This window comes from Prunus avium, chromosome 7 (genome assembly GCF_965620075.1).
Source record: "Prunus avium chromosome 7, drPruAviu1.hap1.1, whole genome shotgun sequence".
In the NCBI taxonomy this organism is placed as follows: Eukaryota; Viridiplantae; Streptophyta; class Magnoliopsida; order Rosales; family Rosaceae; genus Prunus; species Prunus avium.
In genome coordinates, this window is record NC_142290.1 from 27025490 (window position 1) to 27047695 (window position 22206).

The 22206-nt window shown below is 36.2% G+C and overlaps 3 protein-coding genes across 5 annotated transcripts; 1 reads left to right on the plus strand and 2 right to left on the minus strand.

Moving 5' to 3' along the window:
• Positions 1-82: 82 nt before the first annotated feature.
• Positions 83-4852, minus strand: LOC110749095 (RNI-like superfamily protein). Its single transcript, XM_021949116.2, has 13 exons — positions 4621-4852; positions 4446-4505; positions 3994-4077; positions 3025-3155; positions 2859-2934; positions 2652-2722; positions 2293-2379; positions 2145-2217; positions 1977-2044; positions 1819-1887; positions 1160-1265; positions 956-1074; positions 83-509 (listed from the first exon to the last, which is right to left on the minus strand). The coding sequence occupies exons 1-12, from the start codon at positions 4789-4791 to the stop codon at positions 1009-1011; spliced, it is 1062 nt and encodes a 353-aa protein (XP_021804808.1). The 5' UTR covers positions 4792-4852; the 3' UTR covers positions 83-509; positions 956-1008.
• Positions 4853-10892: 6040 nt separating this feature from the next.
• Positions 10893-14032, plus strand: LOC110749069 (Ubiquitin carboxyl-terminal hydrolase family protein). Of its 3 annotated transcripts, none has more exons than XM_088243926.1 (2): positions 10893-12385; positions 13696-14032. In XM_088243926.1, exon 1 carries the CDS (start codon positions 10989-10991, stop codon positions 12270-12272), a length of 1284 nt encoding a protein of 427 aa, XP_088100052.1. In that variant the 5' UTR covers positions 10893-10988; the 3' UTR covers positions 12273-12385; positions 13696-14032. The 3 variants fall into 3 exon arrangements, with proteins under 3 accessions (XP_088100052.1, XP_088100051.1, XP_088100053.1); XM_088243925.1 differs by having other exon boundaries at positions 10893-12335; XM_088243927.1 differs by having other exon boundaries at positions 10893-12335; positions 13720-14032.
• A 222-nt stretch (positions 14033-14254) lies between these two features.
• Positions 14255-19045, minus strand: LOC110749080 (DEAD-box ATP-dependent RNA helicase 37-like). The gene is made up of 7 exons (XM_021949102.2): positions 18819-19045; positions 17363-18163; positions 17188-17271; positions 16335-16577; positions 15969-16136; positions 15676-15789; positions 14255-14968 (listed from the first exon to the last, which is right to left on the minus strand). The coding sequence occupies exons 2-7, from the start codon at positions 18113-18115 to the stop codon at positions 14465-14467; spliced, it is 1866 nt and encodes a 621-aa protein (XP_021804794.1). The 5' UTR covers positions 18116-18163; positions 18819-19045; the 3' UTR covers positions 14255-14464.
• Between the last annotated feature and the right edge of the window lie 3161 nt (positions 19046-22206).

Consider the following 22206-nt stretch of genomic DNA (forward strand, 5'->3'; position numbering starts at 1 on the left):
TGAATATATCAAACAACCCAAAAAAACACAATAGAAAATAAAGGATGGAGAGGCATCAAAAGATAAAAAGAATGGAGATGGGTTAGTGAAAATCTACTTTATCTTTCTTCTGTTGGTAATTTTACAGGCTCAAGTAGGATCTTGGGGAGAACGATTGCTTTGGCAATAGTTGCAGGTTCATCGCTAACAAGATGGTGTAGCTATTAATATATTTCTTGGTCAGAATGACACTTGAAATTCTAGCTACAAAAATAGCACAATGACAGTTTATTTTGTTTGTCACGCAGAGTAGCAATTTTAACATCAACCAAAGTGTGATAAGTAAACATTGCACTTGCGCCATACTTGTATACTGTAAGCTCAATCAGCGTGATGCAGACCCCAAACATTTGGAAATTAAGATGGACTGAAGATCAGAGTATAGTCAAGCCGCCACATCCATGAAACTGCATGTCCACACCAAAACTTCTAATGTCCATGATTGAATATCCACGAATCCAAGAATAATCCTGAAAAACATATATATGGTAATCATGCACAAGACCAGAGAGACGAAGATATCTAAAAGCTTATAACGTGATAAACAGAAGTGGAGTACCACAGCAACAATTAGATATGTTTTTTGCTCATATGGAGCTTACAGAAACCATAATATTTTCCATTACAAATATTAAGAACAAGATACCAAAATATTTCGCGTTATGAGGCTAATAAAGATTTTTTTTTTTTTTTTTTTGGATCAAGGGGGAGGAGGTAATTGAACTTGAGACCTCTTCCAACATTAGGAAGAGAAATACCACTAGACCAAAAGCTCGTTGGTAAGGCTAATCAAGATTGAATAGAAGAACTTGACATGCCACAGAAGCAAAGTACTTCAATGGATAGATTGTGATTTCTTATCTACTCAAGTCGTGGTTTGTCTGCTCTAATAGGATAGAGCTTAGAGACGATATACCTTAATGGAAGGAAACCGAACCATTTCATCCGCAAGTTTCCAAATGACATGCATTAGCTGTGTACTTTGAAGCACTGCAACTTCGGAAACAATTGAAGCAGTTCATCACGGCTCCGTTTCTACAAGAGAACAACTATACAGTTAGCGAAACTGTTCCAAGTTTTAGGAGCTAAAAGTTTTACTAAATACTAACTAGATCATTACCTTAATTCCAATACAGCCATTCACGTCAAGAGTTGTAATTGTGTTTGAGCAGGTCCTTGAAAGGGACTCCAGGCATTTATCGGTCACCCCAACTATGCCAAATAAGCTGCATTTTGTCATTCACAAGTCAGTAAGATCGCGGAATATGCCTGCATGTTATCATTCAATAGCATGGGAACCATGTAGGTTCACTCAGAAGAAGTATCAAACGAAGTGTTTACTTTTTCAGTTTACATATATAGTTTTAAAAAATTTGATACCAGGGATTTGAACATAAATCAAGACATTTCCGAAATGTACTTTGTTTAATTTTTTCTATTGACTTATACGGCACACTGCAAAAGCAAGGGCTAGTAAAAAAGTAAGGAACTAAAGCTCCAATCAATTGCACAAAATCAATGTTGCAGCTCAATCCAGTGTAGCATGAACATCCTTCTTGGTCTCTACATGTTTTTTTTACTAAATAAAGAAAGAAAGAAAGAAAAAAGCAACAATAGTGACGACTCTTGCAGACCAGCAACTTAAGGGCATTTTTATAGTCAAAGACATTCAAATATAATAACTGTATAAGTGACCAGAGTTTGATATTTCTCAAGTCAAGAATGCACAGGCCAGTATCAAGCATTAAAGTTCCTTCAAAATTTCTTTCCAAGATTTACCTGAGAAATTCAAGAGATGTGCAACCCTGCGCAACGGCTATGACCCCCACATCAGTGATGCGTACACACCTATCAGAAGGTAGAGATAGTTTTAAGATTGTAATTAATGTATCTATTTTGCTTCATATACATGTTAGGAATTCAGAAGCTTCAGTTACCATGTCAAATTGAGAGACAGGAGGCTCTTGCATCTAGCTATACAAGACAGCCCTTCATCTGATAGATTCTGAAATGAGATTTACCATAAGTACTTATCAAGTTATCATCAGTTTGGTAAATGGCTTCAAAAGAGTTACATCAGCATAGCTAAATCTAGTAAACGCTACCTGGCCACCACACAGATCCAAGAATTTAAGATGGGAAAGAAGTGATATTCTCTTGTAAGCTTCATCAGTGAAGCTGAGCAAAGGAAATGCAGCCAATCAGAACACAGCAAGAAATAGTTCAAATTTATACAGAGAATCCATCAAGTACCTCGATAGGGCATACAAATTAAGACTATGGAGACATGGGCAACCGTGCAATATCTGCTGCAATCCAGAATCTGTTAACTTGACACACCTGAGAATAAGAAAAAATTATAATCTGTAAGCACCAGAAGGAGGTAATATTTTTTGCACAGGACATTCATCTCACCACTTGACCTTTGTGTAAAAGGGAAAGTGTATTTAGAGGAGGAACTGAGAATGTCATGTCAATGATCAATTTTTAGACAGGTCATAACCCAGAAGCCACACAAACGAAAAAAAACCACGTTGTGACATGAAAGCAGATGAAACATTCACAGAATGATCTTTGCTCAAGATGATGTAACAAAGAGCAATATTTCTCACCTGGTCAGGTTCAACAACTCTAATTCTGGATAATTCTCGGCCACTAATTGCAAGCTTTTGTCTGAAAGATTCTGCGATTTCCACATAAAAATACTCCATTCAAAGAAAATCCTTCATGAAATAAATAATACTATGCATGTATGTTTCGTAATGTATAGTTTGCAACAAGCAAAGCAATGAAGTAGGATGGGACCCAGTGACAGATACCTTACAGCCACTGAAATTCAGATCAACTATATGTTTGCAGTTCTTCACTAGGTGTGCTATACCTATATCTGTTACCCTGAAACTCAAATGACATTCCAAAATTCATTGAAAATGAACAAAGCGTCAACTAGCAATATGATTTGAAATACAAATCAACCTTACACACCTCACATTCCAATAGATAGAAAAGACCTTCAGATTAGGGCAAGCACTGGTTATAGCTTCAATTCCCTTATCAGAGATCTTCTGGCAGCCATTAAGATTCAAAACCTCCAGGTTTTGAAGAGAATCTAGACACTGTAGAAATGCATAATTTTCTTTTAAACAATCAAAAATTGTTCAGAAGCATCTATTTACAAAAAGTATTGTATACTTCACCAAGAACTCATAGAGCTTTTATATGAACTACGGTTAACTAATTCACCTAGATTCTACAGTGCAGAAGAAAAAAATTCAAATTATAATAACAGATGATCTACCATGCAGTTATAGAGGTTAGGAAAATCTAGGTCTGATAGAGAAATTAGTCTTCTTTCTATTCACAATCTCATACAACAAAAACATGCCTTGTGCTGTAAAATCTTCAGCTCAAACCACAAATAATTTAAAAGATAAGGACAGAAGCTTAGTTGATTCTATAATTGGAAATTTGAAACCGTGAATCCTAACCCAAGCATAGACCTAACCTCAACCAAGGGAGGTCCTAACTGTGTCTCACTTCTCATACCTTATAAATATCAACCAATATATTAGGTAACAATATTTTATGGCTTTTTATAAGAATTTCACGCTATGCTTTCTATGTAACAAGGAATACCAATATCAGTGCCAGTAGCCTACATTCCAGCCTCATTAAAATCCATTATATAGCATTTATGCTGGAAAATCAACAACATACCAAATGCACCTTGTCAGGCATTTGTATTACTATTAGTTAAAAGTATAGATACGGTTTAATATGGAATGAAAAAAGAACATTACAAACATTACAATATTTACCTTCCTTCTAATGTTCACAAGCATTATTATTAATATTTAATACGACCGAATTTTCTCACACATCAGAAAATCAATATTGTTATATTTCTTTGAAATATAAAATTTGACACAAGGTCATACTAGAATGGCATGTTACCTTGTTCTTTATGAGTTCAAGATGCTTGTCTTCAATGTCTTGTGCAAATTCAAGGTTTATCTGCTTCACATGCCGATATCTCGGCTGGAAACATTTCACCATGAAAACATATCAGTATAACAATGTGTCTATAATAATTCACTAAGAGCATTTCAAATACTAATCCAAGCAAACTCTACGTCCCAATCATTTCAAAATAACCATTATCACATCATCCAAGAATGAACTTTTTTAACTCCCATATATAACAGTCAAACCCCTCATCCGGTTTTTTTTTTTTTCAAAACTTGATTTAGGTACAAAAATACCCACTGTTTTGCCATACATTCAAATTGAAGATCACCCACAGATCATTATTTTAGTTCTTTTAGATAAGGATTACTCATACATCATTAAATTCCAGGTATCAAACAAATATAGCATCTTTAACAGTAAATTGTGGTATATCTAACCAATGAAAGAGCAGCCATAAGGCGATTCCCAGCATTATTCATCTCACGAAGATCGAGAAGCTGAAACACGAACCAAAACCCATGTCACATAAAAACCATACAACTCTACCCATCTTCTTCAAATTGAAAGAAGAAGAACAAAAAAAGTCCATATTGAGAAAAAAGAAAATAGTACCAGCCAAAGGGAAGGGTAGGAGACGAGAGTTCCATTGAGCCATGGGCTAACTAGCAAGAGAGAGATAAGGTCTCTCTGAGGCAGTCTTGTGCTCACTATTTTCAGAACCTTAGGAATGGATTCTCTGCTCCAAGTCCCCTCCTCAGCTGCTTCTACGTCTTCCCCTTCCATTTTAATTCAGAGTGAGTTTGGTTCCTGAGTTCGTTGCTTTTTCGCCAAAAACTACTTATATCTACGAAATTTTGCAGTTTTTTTTCTTTCTTTTTTGGGGTATCTCTACTAATTAATTATGGTTATCGGGCTATGATCCGGGCCGGGTTTCCACCGAAAATTAGCCCAATCCGATTATATAGTTCTCTACAGGCCCCTTTTTTGGGCTGGATGTGTTGTTAATTCCAATATAAATATATATATTTGGTGGTTTATTAATAACTTGCCTCTTGGTAATAGGCATTTTTTATTATTATTTATGATTTTGTTTATTAAAGTTAATATATATTTGTAAGAGTGCTGTTATTTCCACCCCACCCCTACCGTCTTATTTCTCATTCATCTTATCTTCAAAATTTTAAAGATAAATTTAGCCCATAAAATGACTTCTAAGAACTTGATGAAAAATATTTAATATTTAATATTAAATATAAAGATAAAAATGATTAACATAAATGTCAAATGTAATATTCAAATATTTAAATAAATAAAAACTTTAACAAAGGGAAGAAACATCAAGCTCACAGGATCTGAAAACATCCACCAGATTCAAACTTTTTATTCTAAACAAATACAAATAAAAATGGAAGAAAAACCAAAGAAACCAGAGCAGCTACCCAAAGTCCCAGCTCACCCAGTTCCAGTGACAACAACAACTCTCTCTACCACATCAAATTCTCATTCTAATTTCCACCAAAACCAACTCCAGCCCAGCCCCAGCCCACCCAACCCAAGCCCCTCTCTCTCTCTCTCTCAAAACTTATTATGGCGATTGTGGTTTGGGTAGCCGGTTGTTTGGGAGATGATGGCGGTTGTGGTTGTTTGGGTAATTGTGTTTATGAGGGAAGATTGTGGTAGGGCTGGGTGGTAAGGGTAGCCGGTGTGGATTAGTGGATATGGATTTGGGTTATTTTTATATTATTATTATTATTATTATTATTATTATAATTAAAGAGTATTTTAGGAATAATGTTGGGTGAAAAATTAGGATTGTGTTTTTTGAAATTCACATGGTGGGTGGAAAGATAAGGTGGGTGGGAAAATAGGATAGGGGTGGAAATAGCAGCACTCATTTTTAAATATTAAAACAAATGAAAAAAAAAGAGGAGAGGTGGTGAAGGGGGAGTAATTTTGCATAGATGATCTTTAAGGTAATATCTAGACGATTTAGATCATTGAAATAAAATGTGTGGTGGACCCTACAAAGATGTCCCTTAAATAATCTTATTTGAGAGAATTAAAAGTCTCTGTATATAAAATTATTTGAGGACTCCCTCAATATAAGGGGATTTTGGGTGAGGGATTTTGGTTTATGAAAAATTAATTTTAAAAATGAAACTAAAATGGTTACGTCAATGACTATTACTCCGTCTCTACTTTGTTGGTAGGTGTCATGAGTTCAAATCTCACTGATCACAGTTACTACATATAACAAACCAAAATTATTTTATAGCAATTTTTTGTAACATTTAGCTAGAAAAGGGAACCCTTTGATATGATTTTATAAAAAACTAAGAGCCCATTTGATAACCATTTTAAATTTTAGTTTTTAGTTTTCATTTTTGGTGCCAGAGTATAATAGAAAATGAGAGTGATAATAAGAGTGAGGATGAGAGAATGAGAGGAGAGGATGGGATGGAGGAGTAACAAAAGTGAAAACAATTTCAAATAGATTTCGGTTTTTAGTTTTTGTTTACATTTTTGTTACTCCTCCCTCCTATCCTCCCATCTCAATCCCATCTCCACTCTCATTCTCCCTCTTTTTCCTTTATACTCTAACACAAAAAATAAAATGATTATCAAACAGCCCTAAAACTTTGATTTCCATAACAAGGGGCCTAAATGAAGAAAAAAGAGAAAATCACATTGCATGGCCAGCTTATTATGACCTACCTGTTGTTGGCCTACCAAAAGTACGTACTCTCACTACAACTATTTCTCATTTTCAGTGCCTCAACCAGCTAGCTAGCTAAGCTAGTCACCTATTTAAAAGGGTACTGGATTTTCCATATCCATGAAGGAAAATAACAAGCGAAGCGACCCAAAGGCAAACATCCCCCCTTAGCTGACTGTCCTTTTTCTTGTTTTTATGCGTAACAGATAGCTAGCTAGATAGAGCATTCTGCCGACATTAATGTTCTTTCATTTGAGCTGACTTTCTTGCATATATTTTTTTAATCCATCGACTTAATAATGCACTTAATTAAAGAAACCAGGAAAACTGCATGCTTCTCTGCTGTGTGGAGAGAAAAAAGGACACACAGAGTGACAGAGAGTTGTTGATATTAAGTAGTTTTACTACAGGAGTATTGACTTTTGGTTCTTAATTGCTATCTCTATATATTTCTAAGCTAACGGCTCTTAGAATAGAGGTGTTTAATTCGATTAAAAAGAAAAAGATAAAATATTGATATCGGTAAAAATTCGAAAAAAATTGATGGTAGTTGTAAGTCTACAAGTTTTTTTTACAATGTTTATAGCATAAATAGTTCAAAGTGCTTTTTGAGTTACAGAAATAGAGCTTGTTCGGGTGTAATTTTGGGATAACTAGAATCACTTGTGGGAGTCTAAAAAGATGAAACGAACCCACCTACGAGCAAAAGTGCTTGCTAAAAAACACTCCAAAAGGGCAAACATTACCCTGCTTTTCCCAATTTTGCAGGTCCCCATGCATGGAGGTCCCCATGCCTCTATCTAGGTCTCTCGCATGCAAATTCAACTTGGTTTGGTATATATCACATCACATCAGCAATATATACAGGCTTAACTGAGATATGATGTAACTATCGGACGGACAATAATACAGCTTGTACCACCAGATGTACGTACAAGATTAGGTTTACAGGAACAGTAAAGTAAAATTTATATCCCAAATTTTTGTATATATAAGTTGAACGCACAAGGCAAATAAGAATTCAGGTGAAGGAAACTGCGCTAAGGGGCATGGAGATTACATGAGAGAGGAAACAACATTTCTGTGGCATACATGGGGAAGTCCAGGCAAACATATTTTCCCAAGTCTTTTCTGTTTTTTATATTTTTATTTTTATTGTTTTGTTTTTACGCTTAAGTTTGCTGGGAAATTTAGGCCCACGAATGTGTAATTGTCTGTGTATGTATTATTAGTTTTTGTCTCAACGTTGAAAGATGTCCGAAGTTCGAATTCCTCCAAATCCTCTATAATAACTAGCTATATAACCTAAGTTGCCCATGAGTATATCATTGGAGCCTTCCTGCCCGTTCTTGGCTCAAACTTAAAGGTTGTATGGAGGACTGGTGGTGCTAATTGCACCCACCATAAAATAAGTGGAGGAAAGTTTCACCTTAATTTGATGCTAAATAAGATCATGTGAATGTTTGAGGACTTGCACTTTCAGAAATCGAATCTGATCATACAATTTAATCATCAAGACAGAGGTAATTTAGTGCACGGACGTCTACAGAATAGGAAGCAATTGTTTTAAAACATCCTCTCTTTGCTTTTCTTCTTGTATGTATTCAATTTTTGAAGCAGAGAAAGAAATAAGAGAAATGAGTGCAAATGGATAATGGAAAGTGTGAAAATTGTCTTCCTTATTTTAAGCTCATCTAGGCCAAAATAATAATAAATAATAATAAAAATAAAAATAAACCATCATTCAGTGGCGGATTCATGAATTTTTCAAATGTCAGTATGTAAAAGGTTAAAAAATATTCATACAAAATATACTCATAAAAATTAAACGATAATGTTATAATTCATAATTAGTAGAAAAAACCACATTACAAATTACAATTGTCCACGACGAGTTTTCATATCATGAAAACGTCACATTATAGTTTTATTATCAATACAAGCAAAACACATATATTTCTCAATATAAACAAGTAAGCTATCACTTAACCATTAATCTTCCATTTGGTTGCGAAATGGACCTTTCACCATATTCATAGTGGAAAATGCTCTCTTCATTGAAGTAGTTGCAACTAGTAAAGTTAAGGCTAATGTCACAAACAAATACTCATAATTAAATGTTCTATACATCGATCCCTTTCTCCACCATTTTTCTTGCAAGACTATTAATCTCTTGCAAGACTACTAATCTCTTGCAATTGAGAAAAATCGTCACTCGTATGCATATGATAAATATAAACCCCTTAGGTTGACAAGGACCCTTTTATAGATATGCTCTTCGAACTTCATTTCAAATGTTAAGGATCATATAGAATCCAACATTTGAGGTCGAAGTCCAAAGTCCTCAAGAAGATTAGCCAAGACTTCTTGCAACTCACTATATTTCGAACTATCCACATTTTCCAAACTACACATTATCTGAACTACTCATTGAGAACTTTATCTTAAAGTATCGTTCCATAACTGTATTGTTAAAAATAACCAATCAAGCATCAACAACCAATCCACCATATTAATCATATTTATCAATCCAATTATATCAAAACTAACAAAAGCTCAACAACAAACACAAAAACTAATCCAATTTATCAAGATACAATCTAATTAAAGCATACAAACTAACATATTTTATTTATTAAAAAAAACCATAATTTATTCAAACTAACCAAAATAAAACATCAACAACAACAACTAATTAAGAAAAAAAAAAATTTCTTTAAGGATAAAAATATTAGAAATTACGATAACATACTTTCAAATTTGAGGGACAAATTCAACTTTCAAACCAAATTGAATTTGAGGGTGACTTTTTTTGCTTTGCTGCCACCACTAAATGAGGATGTTGCCAACACTGAAGGGTAGGGGTGGGCATTTGAACTGGTGAACTAGTGAACCGAGTCGGAAAAAAAATCAGAAAAAACTATGTTGACTAAAAAAGTCAACCTATGCTCAAAAACCAAACCAAACTACTTTGGATCTAAAAAAACTGGTATAAATCGGACCGGACCAGTTATGTTAAGTTTACTTATTCATTTATATCCAAAATTATTAGTAAGCCTAATCAATATTCAAATAAAATTAGTAACTCAAAGTACTATCTAGATAATTTTTGCCCAATTAATACTCAAAAGTCTTAGTTCCAATTTATACCCAACCAAATAACTACTCTAGCTCAATTTCTTTTTCTTTTCAGTGAACCATATCTGTCCTTGTTGCGCTTTCGTCTTTCTCTCTTTTCCACCTATTTCTTTCTATTTCTCTTCCTATTTATCTCTTCACCTCTTTCTCTCTTCTACCTATTTCTCTCTTATTTTATCTCTTCTACCTCTTTTTCTCTTATTTGATCCATTATACATATTTTTCTATACATCATATTTCTCTCTTATTCACATATTTATATTTTTATCTTTTTAAACAAGAAATCAGGCCGAACCAAACCAAAACCACATAGGTCCGATTTGATTCGGCTCTTATAGACACTTTCTATAAAAACAGAATCGGACCGTGTGTGAGTTTCGATTTCAATTCAAATTTGAGGAGAAAATCGGATCGAACCAAACTGTGTCTACCCCTACTAGAGGATGGTTGGGGTGGGGAAGTCGTCATATTGGGTGAAGGTTGGGTGGGATTAGGGGTTGGAGTTGGGGATTTACAATTTGAATGTGTGAATTGAGTTAGAACTTACATATTGATGTCCCTGTTTATTTATATATTTTTTAAAAACCTAAGCAAGAAAAAAACTTAAATAGAACGACGTCGCTTTGACGCTCAAGAAGAAAAAAAAAGAAGGGAGAGGGGGAGCGCATTGCGCACGCAAGCAACGCTCGATAGTCTGTGTTGTGGCATTTCATCAAACATGTTGCATGGGTTAATTTTTTTCCCCTCATATGACGGATTCCAGCATTGCAGGGGTCAATTGACCACGCTTGTTCCTCTGTGAATCTGACATTGTCATCATCATCATTATTATTAGAGGAAACAAAAAAAGAGAAGGAAAAAAAAAAGTTACCGTTGTTTTGTTGTTAAATTTACACATCGAAGGTGTTTCTCCTGCATAACTTTCAAGTGTTTTTTCAAAAAACATTTGAATTTTTAATAAAAAATGCTTATAATTTTTATTTATTTTTGTAAACACAATAATAGCATGAGCAAAAGTGAATAAAACCCAAGAAACCCCAAAATGAAAACTTTCCTGGGCATTCCAATTCTTCATGAGCTCACACTCTCACACCAATAGCGGAAAACCCCAAATAAAACCCACAAAATGAAAACTTTCCTCTTCTCTCTCCTAAAACCCCACGCCACCTCTGAACCCACCAAGCTTCTTCTACATCACCACCACCAATGGCGCGGCATAGCCAAGGTCCGCCTGAAATGGGTCAAGAATCGGAGCTTAGACCACATCATCGACACCGAGACCGATCTCAAAGCTGCTTGCCTCCTCAAAGACGCCATCAAGCGCTCGCCAACTGGCTTCCTTACCGCCAAGTCCTTCGCCGATTGGCAAAAGCTTCTCGGCCTAACTGTCCCAGTTCTTCGCTTCATGCGCAGGTACCCTACTCTTTTTCAAGAATTTCCACATGCCCGTTATGCCAATTTGCCCTGTTTTAAGTTAACAGACACTGCACTATTGTTAGACTCTCAAGAACAGAGTATACACCAAACCCATGAGAGTGATACTGTGGAGAGGCTTTGTAGAGTGCTTATGATGACAAAAAGTAAAACTATACCGCTCCAATCTTTGTATCCTTTGAAATGGGATCTGGGTTTGCCTGATGGTTTTGAGAAAGTGTTGGTTCCAAAATACCCAGATTGTTTTAGAATCATTAAGGCCTCCAATGGGATTGGTTGCTTGAAGGTCATACAATGGCCCAAGGAGTATGCGGTGTCAGAATTGCAGAGGAGTAAAGAGGGTGGTGATTTAGGGGATGAGTATAGACAATTCAAGAGGGGGCAGACTGTGTTGGCATTCCCGATGAATTTTCCGAAGGGTTATGGAGGGCAGAAGAAGGTTAGGGTATGGATGGAGGAGTTTCAGAAGTTACCATACATTTCGCCATATGAAGATTCTAGGCATATTGATCCTAATAGTGATCTTATGGAGAAAAGGGTTGTTGGAGTTTTGCATGAGTTATTGAGCTTGACTCTTCATAAGAAGACCAAGAGGAACTACTTGAGAAGCTTGAGAGAGGAACTAAATCTTCCTCATAAATTTACAAGAATTTTCACAAGGTATCCGGGGATTTTCTACCTCTCATTGAAGTGTAAAACAACCACTGTTGCTCTCAGGGAAGGGTACCAGAGAGGAAAATTAGTGAACTGGCATCCCCTCACACGCGTGAGAGAGAAGTTTTATCATGTCATGAGAACAGGGCTTCTTTATCGCAGCAAAGGTGTGCACTTGCTATCCCCGCAAGAGATTTTACTTAACAGTGTGGAGAGTGAAAGTGGGCCGGAAGAATCTGAAGAGGACGAGGTTGGAACATGTGATGAATGCTATGAGGACGAAATGTCAAATTTGGATTCGGAAGGGTCTGATGAAGATTAATGTTTGTATCAGAGAACTTCAACATTTTGCTTGAATTGGATAGAAGCCATTATTGACTTTCAAGTAAGAAATTCTGAACAAAAGTTCCCTCTATAGAGTTTTCTTGTTTATGGGTAAGAGAGAAGATCATTTTCATATTTTATTGTATTATCTTTGTGCCTACTATGTTTGTTTTGTGGGCTCGCTGCTGATGCAGTGGAATCTACTGAAGTTGATTAAATTTTCTTGCACAAAAATTGATAGGGAGTTTAACATTTAGGTTATTCAGATTAGTTGAAAAATCAAGGTTAACTACCATGCCTTCAGACTTTATAAGTTCACATTCTGTTGGTTTTTCTTGTAAGTAAAATGGAGATGTCAAAGAATCCATGTTTTGTTCAAAAGGCTTTTTGTTTGTGGAATTTATATTTCATTTCTAGACTCAAACATTTTAAATTGCATCCCAGTTTTGGATCTGGGAACTTATGAACCGATGAATTGAAATGATTACTGGATTATGGAAACAATAGCAGGGAAAGTGGACTCCCTTTGACTAGGGAAGAATTTTCAGTACTCTTGGACAGCCTTTGAAATATTTTTAAAACATGCTTCAGAATTTTAGGGAGGCATGCTGTCCAGGGAAGAATTTTTCTTTATTCCTGGAAAACTACTTCAATTATCTTCCAACTTGGTAACAAATTTCAGATGCAGTTCTCACTTCTTTATCTTTTTTATATATTTTTTTTTTTTGCGAAATTTAATCTGAAGATTTTTCCTTGAATTTTGTTCTGCTTCCTGTTGCCGCACTTTTGTGCTGCCACTTTGATATGTGGTCTCTTATCATGTTTTGAGTGCTGGTTGGCAACATGTTATTCAAATAGTTCAAAGTGAACTAGTTCCTCAGTGTGCAGAGACTTGCTATGTTATGCTGGATCCAGGATTCCCAGTGTTGTATATTGAAATTTCCTCCTGAGCATTCAAGACTTCGCACCAACTTGTAGATTTGGGATAAAACCACAAAATCATTTGGTTCTATCACTAAATTGCATTATTGTCAAGATGGATATAATGATATTTCTTTATTTTTCCCTATTGATGTGTATTTGTCCTGTGTTTCATTACATCATGAGAGAGAGAGAGAGAGAGAGAGAGAGAGAGAGAGAGAATCATATAAGTATGTTAATATCTCGAAATTAGTTATAAGGAATTTGCTCCAGAATGTATATAAAGAAGGAACCATTGCTTTTGGTGACAGTTGGCTTGCTTAATTCTCGCTTTTCGATTGCAAACTTAGCTTGTGAATGATAAATTTTACATGTTGGAATCTTAAACTAGACTGAATGATTGTCTGCATGAATGTTGGTTCTCCTTTTACATGAGAATAATCCTAAGCGTTACAACATGTCTGTAATCTTGACCTAGACTGAATAATATTTTGTGTCAGCCCTTCAACTGGTGGCCTTCTCAGGTGAACCAATAAGGCCAAGCAGCATTTCAAGTTAACATGAAGATGATTGTCCAAGGGTGTAGGAAGACTTCTCTTCACGGTGAAATCTCCGAAAATCTTCGAAATAGTGGGGACATGAAATGCAGCGACCAAGGCACCTAATTGAATTGATGCAACAGCAGAGAATGAAGTTGTAAAGTATTAACAGTACCAGATTCAATAGAGGCTTATATAATTTCAAACAAACAAAAGATCTGCTTGTACCATTTAGGTCAAGGGCAACAATGCAACCAATTCTCAATCCCAATTTTGAACAAAGTAAATTTTCAGGGAAAGTTTGGTGGATGGCAATAAATAGTTTGATTCCTTTGATCAGCCTCTTTGCCGTTGCCTTGTTTGTGAGATAAATGTTGGTGCATTTTCTGCTGTATCTTGCTCTGATTAAGTTATGTTTCAAATAATTTAAGGTTAACCGCCATGGGAGAGGTATTGCAGAGCGCAAGGCTCATCCATCGCATTGTAATCTTTAATTAAAAAGGGGACCAAAACAATTGGGGGGGGGGGGGGGGCCAAAACTAAATGTATTATTCACATTAACCACCCCACTAATAACAGTCCTCTCCTCAAAATTCACCAGAGCAGTTACCACATCAGAACCACTAACTCAACAGAGAAAGAAAAAGGAAACAGAACATATGATCCATGAATTTCGAAGAAAATTAATGTTTTATATACTCGAGTAAAACAGGACGGGAATTATGGAACACTAATCCCAGGCACTGGTCATACCATTACTCGGGCCATAACCCCCAGGGGCCCCACCATAGCCACCGGGCACCCCATATCCCCCACTACTGTTTCCCCCACCGTAGAAATCTGAACCCCTAGTGAAGGAGCTCTCCCTTCTAAAATCACGGCCGCCAAAACGACCTCCCCCAGATCGCCGATTCCTACTGCCGCCACCATAAGAAGTCCTTGATGCATAACGAGTAAGCCAAGCAGGTACTTCCTGATTTGCCTCTTGCATTAGATCAGCAAGTGGTTTCGCCATTGATAAATTATTCTCGTTAAAGAATGCTGTTGCCAATCCTGATTTGCCCGCTCGCCCTGTCCTACCTATCCGGTGAACATAATCATCAATGTCATTTGGGAGATCAAAATTTACCACATGAGCTACATGGGGGATATCAAGACCACGTGCTGCCACATCTGTTGCCACTAAAATTGGTGTATTTCCACTCTTGAATGATCTCAGTGCCTGTTCTCTTTCCTGCATGCAAGCACGTCATATCGTAATAATGTCAGAACTCAGATTCATGCTAAACTTGCATGATCATCATTACATACACCAAAAAAAAGGACTACAATTGACAACCAAGTGAAGTGAAGTGAAGCTTTCTATAGAGAATCTTCAGATGGCAGTCATGAACTTCCTGAAACTTATCTTCATTTAAATTTAATATATTAACAAGAAAAAAGGATGACTTGCAGTTGAAACAGACACTAAAACCATTCTGCAGGAAAAGCAGAAACATAATTTACTCAGTTATGGCATCAAAATAGCTCAACAAAGAGTTCTTTTGCCTTTTTGCCACGACATATGATCAGAAACTTATGTCAGCTTATCTAGCCCCCAACCTACCAACCACGTAGAGCTCCCTCCTGGCTCTTGGTAAACAGGAGAGAGAGAGAGAGAGAGAGAGAGAGAGAGAGAGAGAGAGCATAAAATCTCAGACCTATAAAATAGGGCATGAGGCTACAGAGAAAGCATACTACAAAACTCCAAGGTTTAACTTCTTTCTTCACCAAGAACATTTGTCATTAACAACACAATATCACAGACACAAAAAATACTCCAAGGTTTAACTTCTTTCTTCACCAAGAATAATTGTCATTAAGGACATAAATACCAGACACAAACAATAGAAAACATATATCACTTCTCATAACTATAAACCTAAATTCCAACCAGCTTACCTGTTGTGTTCTGTCACCATGAATAGTAGTTGCCGGAAACCCATTCATACACAACCAGTGTTCCAATGCATCGGCTCCCTTCTTTGTCTCCACAAAAACTAATGTCAGGGATTGCTGAAAATTGAATGACAAGCGATTATTAATACAATGCAAGATACTGACAGAATCTATAATCCCAAATGGAACGTATAGCCTTGGAAATAGTAGCTTAAGCAGTATATATCAACTATTCCAATAATCAAAAGAAATTTAACAAAGAAGTCCAAGTTGATAATTTTCCTTTTCCATATTACCTTGCCATGAACTCCATTTTCCCTCTGTGCATGAAGGAGGTCCATGAGATGACTTCTTTTATCAGACTCGTGAACGAACTCAACTCTTTGAACAATTAAATCAGTACTTGAACCAACCCTTCCGACAGCCAAAAATATATAATTTGAAAGAAAATCTGATGCCAGTCGCTGCATACCAACAAAAGATTGCAAAAGCTATTAGATAATTTCCATTTGGAATTCCACTATTCAGTACATCTTTTAAGAGCAATTAAGTCAAAGGAACATATCTCAATAAAAAGTTCATAACACACCAATAAGAAATATGCAGATGCCAATAATTAAAGACAAATCCAACAGAAAACCCAGTTGACAATTAAAACAAACCTGTATCTCCTTTGGAAAGGTAGCACTAAATAGCATGGTCTGTCTCAAACCTGGTGGAGGCATGTCCATCTGTTCCACTATCTTCCTAATTTGAGGCTCAAAACCCATGTCCAGCATCCGATCTGCCTCATCAAGAGCTAAATATCTTATCATCTGCAACGACACTCTTGCCCTCTCGAGCAGATCTACCAATCGTCCCGGAGTTGCCACAAGAATATCCACCCCCCTCTCAAGCTCTCTCAACTGGCACAATATTAGAAAACAATACAGTAGGAGGTGAACCTTCAAAAACAAAACAAAACAAAAATGCAAAAGGGACAGAAAGAATAGGTACAAAAAGAAATGTGCTTAAATTATAATACTTTGGATGGGCTAGGGACCAAATTTTAATACAGGTCAGCCAAAAACATCTCCCACCATATTCAACTATAACCAAAATTATGATCATTGATCAGTTTGCAAACTCTCTCTCTCCCTCTCTCTTAAACATATAAACCTAAAACCCACCCATCCTTTACAAACTGAGCCTTCATTTTGTAGTTAAAAAAATTATTTGCTGAAATAAATTTTACAAAATATAAACAAAATAAATAAAATAAAAAGTGTAAGAGGAAGAAGAAAGGCATGCTGTAGCAAATAAACTATAACCCGATACATTTCCGTAGGGAATTAATATTTTCTAGTTTCAAATAGAAGATGTACATGCACTCTGTATCACAATCACCAAAAGCAGAAATGGAAAAAAGTGGTATAAGCTTTAATGTGGGGTAGTTGAAAACAGGGAACATATATATGAAAGTGAACAAGGTTCCAAAGTATCACTAAACCACAACCTTCGTCAAGTTGTACGAACCTGTTGGTTTATTGGTGCTCCTCCATAAGCAACTACCACCTTGACACCAGTTTGATAAGAAAATTTTCTAGTTTCTTCATGTATCTGCAAGCCAGTCAAAACAGAAACAACAATAAGCTATTACATATACACCACAAGATTACACATGATGTGACTAGCATAACAACAATCCAACCTGGCAAGAGAGTTCTCTAGTAGGGGAGAGAATAAGAGCAAGAGGGTACACAGTACGTGCTCCACGAGGTCTCTGAACATACTGCCCCTGCATGATTCCACTAATAATCGGAAAGCAGAAAGCAGCTGTCTTCCCTGAACCCGTCTGAGCACAAGCCATCAAATCCCGCCCTCCAAGAGAAATAGGTATTGCATGACGCTGAACAGGAGTCGGCTTCACATACTTGCACCTCTGAATATTTAAATTCAAAGCCTCCCCTAAGTCTATCTCTGCGAAAGTATTCACAGGTGGTGGCACATTATCCCCACTAGTTTCAACCGGGATATCCTCATAAGCATCAAAGTTAATGACAGTGTTTTCTTGATCACTAAATGCCGGTTCTGTGATGTCTTCATCAGCAAAAGGGTTTACCTCACGATCCCTCCCACGGTCCCACCCTCCGCTTCTATTGTTCCAACCACCACCATTTCGACCACCACTGGAAACATATCCTGGGCGCCCAGCATCATGTCTAGAACTACCAGCACCCCAGGTGGGCCCAGCTGCAGGCCCACTGTTACCTACACGGTCATTAGCTGGTGGTGGGGCAGATTGTGAAGGAGCCGGGGGATCAGAAGACGGTGGCCTATTACGAAGATGTGGCGGGACATAAGTTGACCGTGGAGGGCGAAATGAGCTGTTATTATCAGATGCACCAGTGGTTGGATTCTCTGCTTGAGAATTAGCAACAGAATCTGCCCATGAAGTTCTCATAATTGGAAAAATGCGACCCCTTCTTTTCCAATGACAGCAATTAGTAACCTAATGCACCAAACACACAAAATTAATTTTTAAAAATTAAAATTGGACTCCAAATCAAAATTTGTCTCATAATTTTCTCCATATAACTTGCAGCCTCGATCAATCTTACCACTATACCGTTCAATCTAAACAATCAGACGAATAATAAGGGCAAAAACTATGTTTTTTTTCGGTTGGGAACTATGTTATTAAACAACAAAAATATGCCTTCAAAATTGATGGACGAGGACTAGCCTACAAAAATGATCAAAATAAACTGGTTAAAGGTAATATCAGTTACAATTATATAACACTAACAGTACGCTAGAATAACAATTTTTCTGAAAAATAACGTGATTAAACCAATTAAAATTAATTTTTTTGGAAAGAGTGATTAGTTATCGCAATAAACATCATGCAGAAAGTTCAAAATGAAAATCTGAGCAAGAAGATCAAAGTAAAACTAAGCAAACAAAAGTAACACTAGATCAAAATTTAGAAAACTGGGCAATGTCGTTATACGAAACCTGGGAAGAAAAAAACACACAGGTTCGAGTTTCGAAACGAAAATTATAGCAGGCATTCAAAACAGCAGATTAACACATACAAAACAATTAACAAGCACGACGACATAGCTAAGAGATGCAAAATTGCAGACTCTGAAAGAGCGTCGAACCTCGGGAGAAAACGAGCAGTGAGAAGAGCGTTGGATCGGGAAACAGGAAATTTGAGTAACCCTAGCTTTTCTGAGAGCAGGAATGGCAGGATCGGAGGGCAAGCGAAGATATCGCTTTGGTTTTTCTTTATCTTCGTCAATGAGATTTTTTTTGTTCCTTGAGATTTTCTTCTCCTTTTCAAATGGGATCAAAACTCTTTCTTCTCCTTTTCTTTTTCCCTTTTCTACGCTGCCAAACGTGTCGAGGAAAAAATTTAATTTAAAAATAAATAAAATGAAAAATATCTTAAATTCATTGGCGTCCGTACAATTTGTGGGAGAATATTGGCTGCTGTCATAAAAATAACCCAGCGGTAAAGCGTGAAATTGTGAGGGTTAATCCGTAGATTTGAGGTTAAAACATAGATTTTCCCATGTGAAATATGTGCGGTAAATTTTCAACACGTCTCGTTTTGAGGTCCTTAGATGAGCGGAACTGTCAAGAGTAATACAAAATAGAAGAGTTATGATTTTCAAACTCTTTAATTTAGAAGTTTAATTTAAACATGAAATGTTGCGTAAGATCTTTAAGTTGAATTTAACTATAAAACTTTCGATTGTGTTGAAAATATAAACTTGTTCAAGAACAAGTTAATCGTGTTACTTCAAATATGAAATGTTGCGTACGATCTTCAAAGAACAAGTTAATCGTGTTACTTCAAACATGAAATGTTGCGTACGATCTTTAAGTTGAATTTAACTACAAAACTTTTGATTGTGTTGAAAATATATACTTGCTCAAGAACAAATTAATCGTGTCACTTCAAATACAAAACTCAATTTCGACCTGATAGTAAATTAATTACGTGTGTCATCTCGTTTTTATACGTAACAATCGTGTTGTGGTGTTTATGTTGAAAACATTAGGACATGATTATTACATGATTAATAATCTTGTCGTGTTCATGTGAACCCAATTAGTCTAATACATGTGTTTCAATCCTATACGAACACAACACACGAACTGAACTGGGATTGCCTCTCCTAAAATATACCTATGTCATATCTAATAGATGTGACTTTGATTTTCTTTTCTTCCAATCACTTCGCTCTCAATTCCAAGGCAATAACCGGGATGAGAAGGCATCCAAAATGATCCGTTTTGATTTTTTAGCATTGGTGAACTTTGTTTTTTTGGTCAACACAGTCGTTGTCCATTTTTTGACTTGGTTCGGCTTGCTCCACGTATTCATCAGTTCAAATGTCCACCTCCTAGTGAGAAGTCATTGATTTTCAAGACCTCCAAGGCGCCCCTGGCTTCGCATCACAGGTTTATCTTTGACAACTTTATGTGTTATAGCCCGTTTTCACCTAAATTTGTTTTACAAGTCCAACATTTTTTTGGGTAAGAGGAACAAAATAAGTTCTTATATTTACACAAGTTTGATTTTGTATATGTGGATTAGGCTAGTTAGGCAAGAGTAGTGAACCCACCCTTTGCACTCAAGTTCGAATCTCATCATTGTGGTAAAATAGAAGTCTATTCATTTTTACGTGGAAACACCAAAGCTCTGAACACTTTCTTTGAAATGTTATTAAACATTAACCGTCATAACAGTTCATCTCAAACGCTAAAACGCCAGAGGCTTTTCATTTAATTTTTAATGAGATTGCTACGTTTTTTTAAGGGGAATGAAACCATTTTTAAGCCAAAATGAAGGACATAAGTAGATTTAAAGTTATTTATTTATTTTATAAAAAAAATTATTTATTTATTTTATAAAAAAAATTATTTATTTATTTCTCTATATAAAAATTATTAGTGCATCCAAATGAGACATCACATGTAGTTTTTCGCTATGTACCTTCGAAAACTTGTCTAACTGCCTCAAACAAGGCCAATTACCTTAGCTTCATAAATGGAGGCCAACTTATAAGAGCACTTCCACCCATTTGCCATGGCAAAGGAAAAGGGGAGGCCATGGATGTTACTATTTACGTGAATAGTGATGGCCCTTGCAAAAGCCTTGTTGTGTTTCCACTCATTCTTATGACAAAGGGCAAATACTATTCACTTAATTTTTTTTTTTCTTAAACGATTAACTTGGATAAAATTTTTGGTTGCTACGTGTCAATATTTATTATAAAATTCACATTTCGGATAAATTTTTTGGATAATATTGGAAGGAGAAGAAAATGTATGAAGATTTGGTGTGGAAAGTGAAGAATATTGGTAGGTATTTATAGAAGAAAAAAAAATTCAGAATTTTTTGGTATTTTTTATAAAAAATTTTGATTTTAATTTCAATATTTTTTTACACACAAATTGGCAGTCGTTGAATTGGAGGAAAAATTATGATCGGAGACACTAGGACGCAACGCGTGGCTTGTAGCCATTGGTGGAAAGCAGGGCTAACTCCAGGTTGGCGTCATCGCATGCGAATTTCAAATTTTTTTACCATTGGCGCGTGCACGCCACGCTCAATGGTAAAAAAATTTGAAACCCATACACTGACATCAACGCCCCTTTGGCACGAGCTTGGGCTTTATTTGCCTTTGGGCTTGCCCAATTTGGTGGTCCCCACCATTTGCCCCCGCTGTAGAAGACCGATGGAACTGCACAAAGGGCCTCGGGCCTCCTCTTGCTCGGGCCAGCCTCCTGCATTGGAAGTGCTCTAATAGCCTCTATCAAGATGATGGTGGTCGCGTCCTCGCTAACCTCAAGTGAGGTTGCAATATTGGCCTCCATAAAGGCCAAGTTTTGCTCTCCGTGTGGAGAAAAACTTATGTAAAAAGCACTTATGTCATATAGTAATAAATGTAGAATGATATGTAATTTTTGTTGAGATTTATAATGTTTATGTCACGCAATATGTGTCATCCTATTGTTAATTTATCCCACCGCATGACACGTTCTCTTCATCAACGGATGGTTTATTTTTTTAAAATAATATATATTTTTTATATTATGGCTTAGTGTCTGTTTGGGATTGCTTATTTGGGGTGATAAGTGATTTTTTAAGAATTTTGGGAAGTCCAGCCCGTTTGGTAAACTATGAGAAAATCACTTCTTGTTAAAAATTGTTGTGAGAGAAAAGCTATAAGGGAAAGTAGCTAATGAGGTACTTTCATTTTCTGATTATGGGGAAATAAATTTCGAAGAGATGCTAGGTTTAATAATTATACGGGAATCATTTTTTGATTATGCGGAAATTAGTAACAACATTTTTAACAAAAAGTTTACCAAACGCCAAATTGCTTTCTCTCGCAAATCTGACAGCGATTATTTTCACAGCACAACAATGCCAAACTGGCTCTAGTCCTTTTATAAGAACAAAATCCCCACAATAAAAGTTATTAAAACGTGGGTGTAGTAACAAAATTATGGGGTGCATTTAGAAGCTCTCTA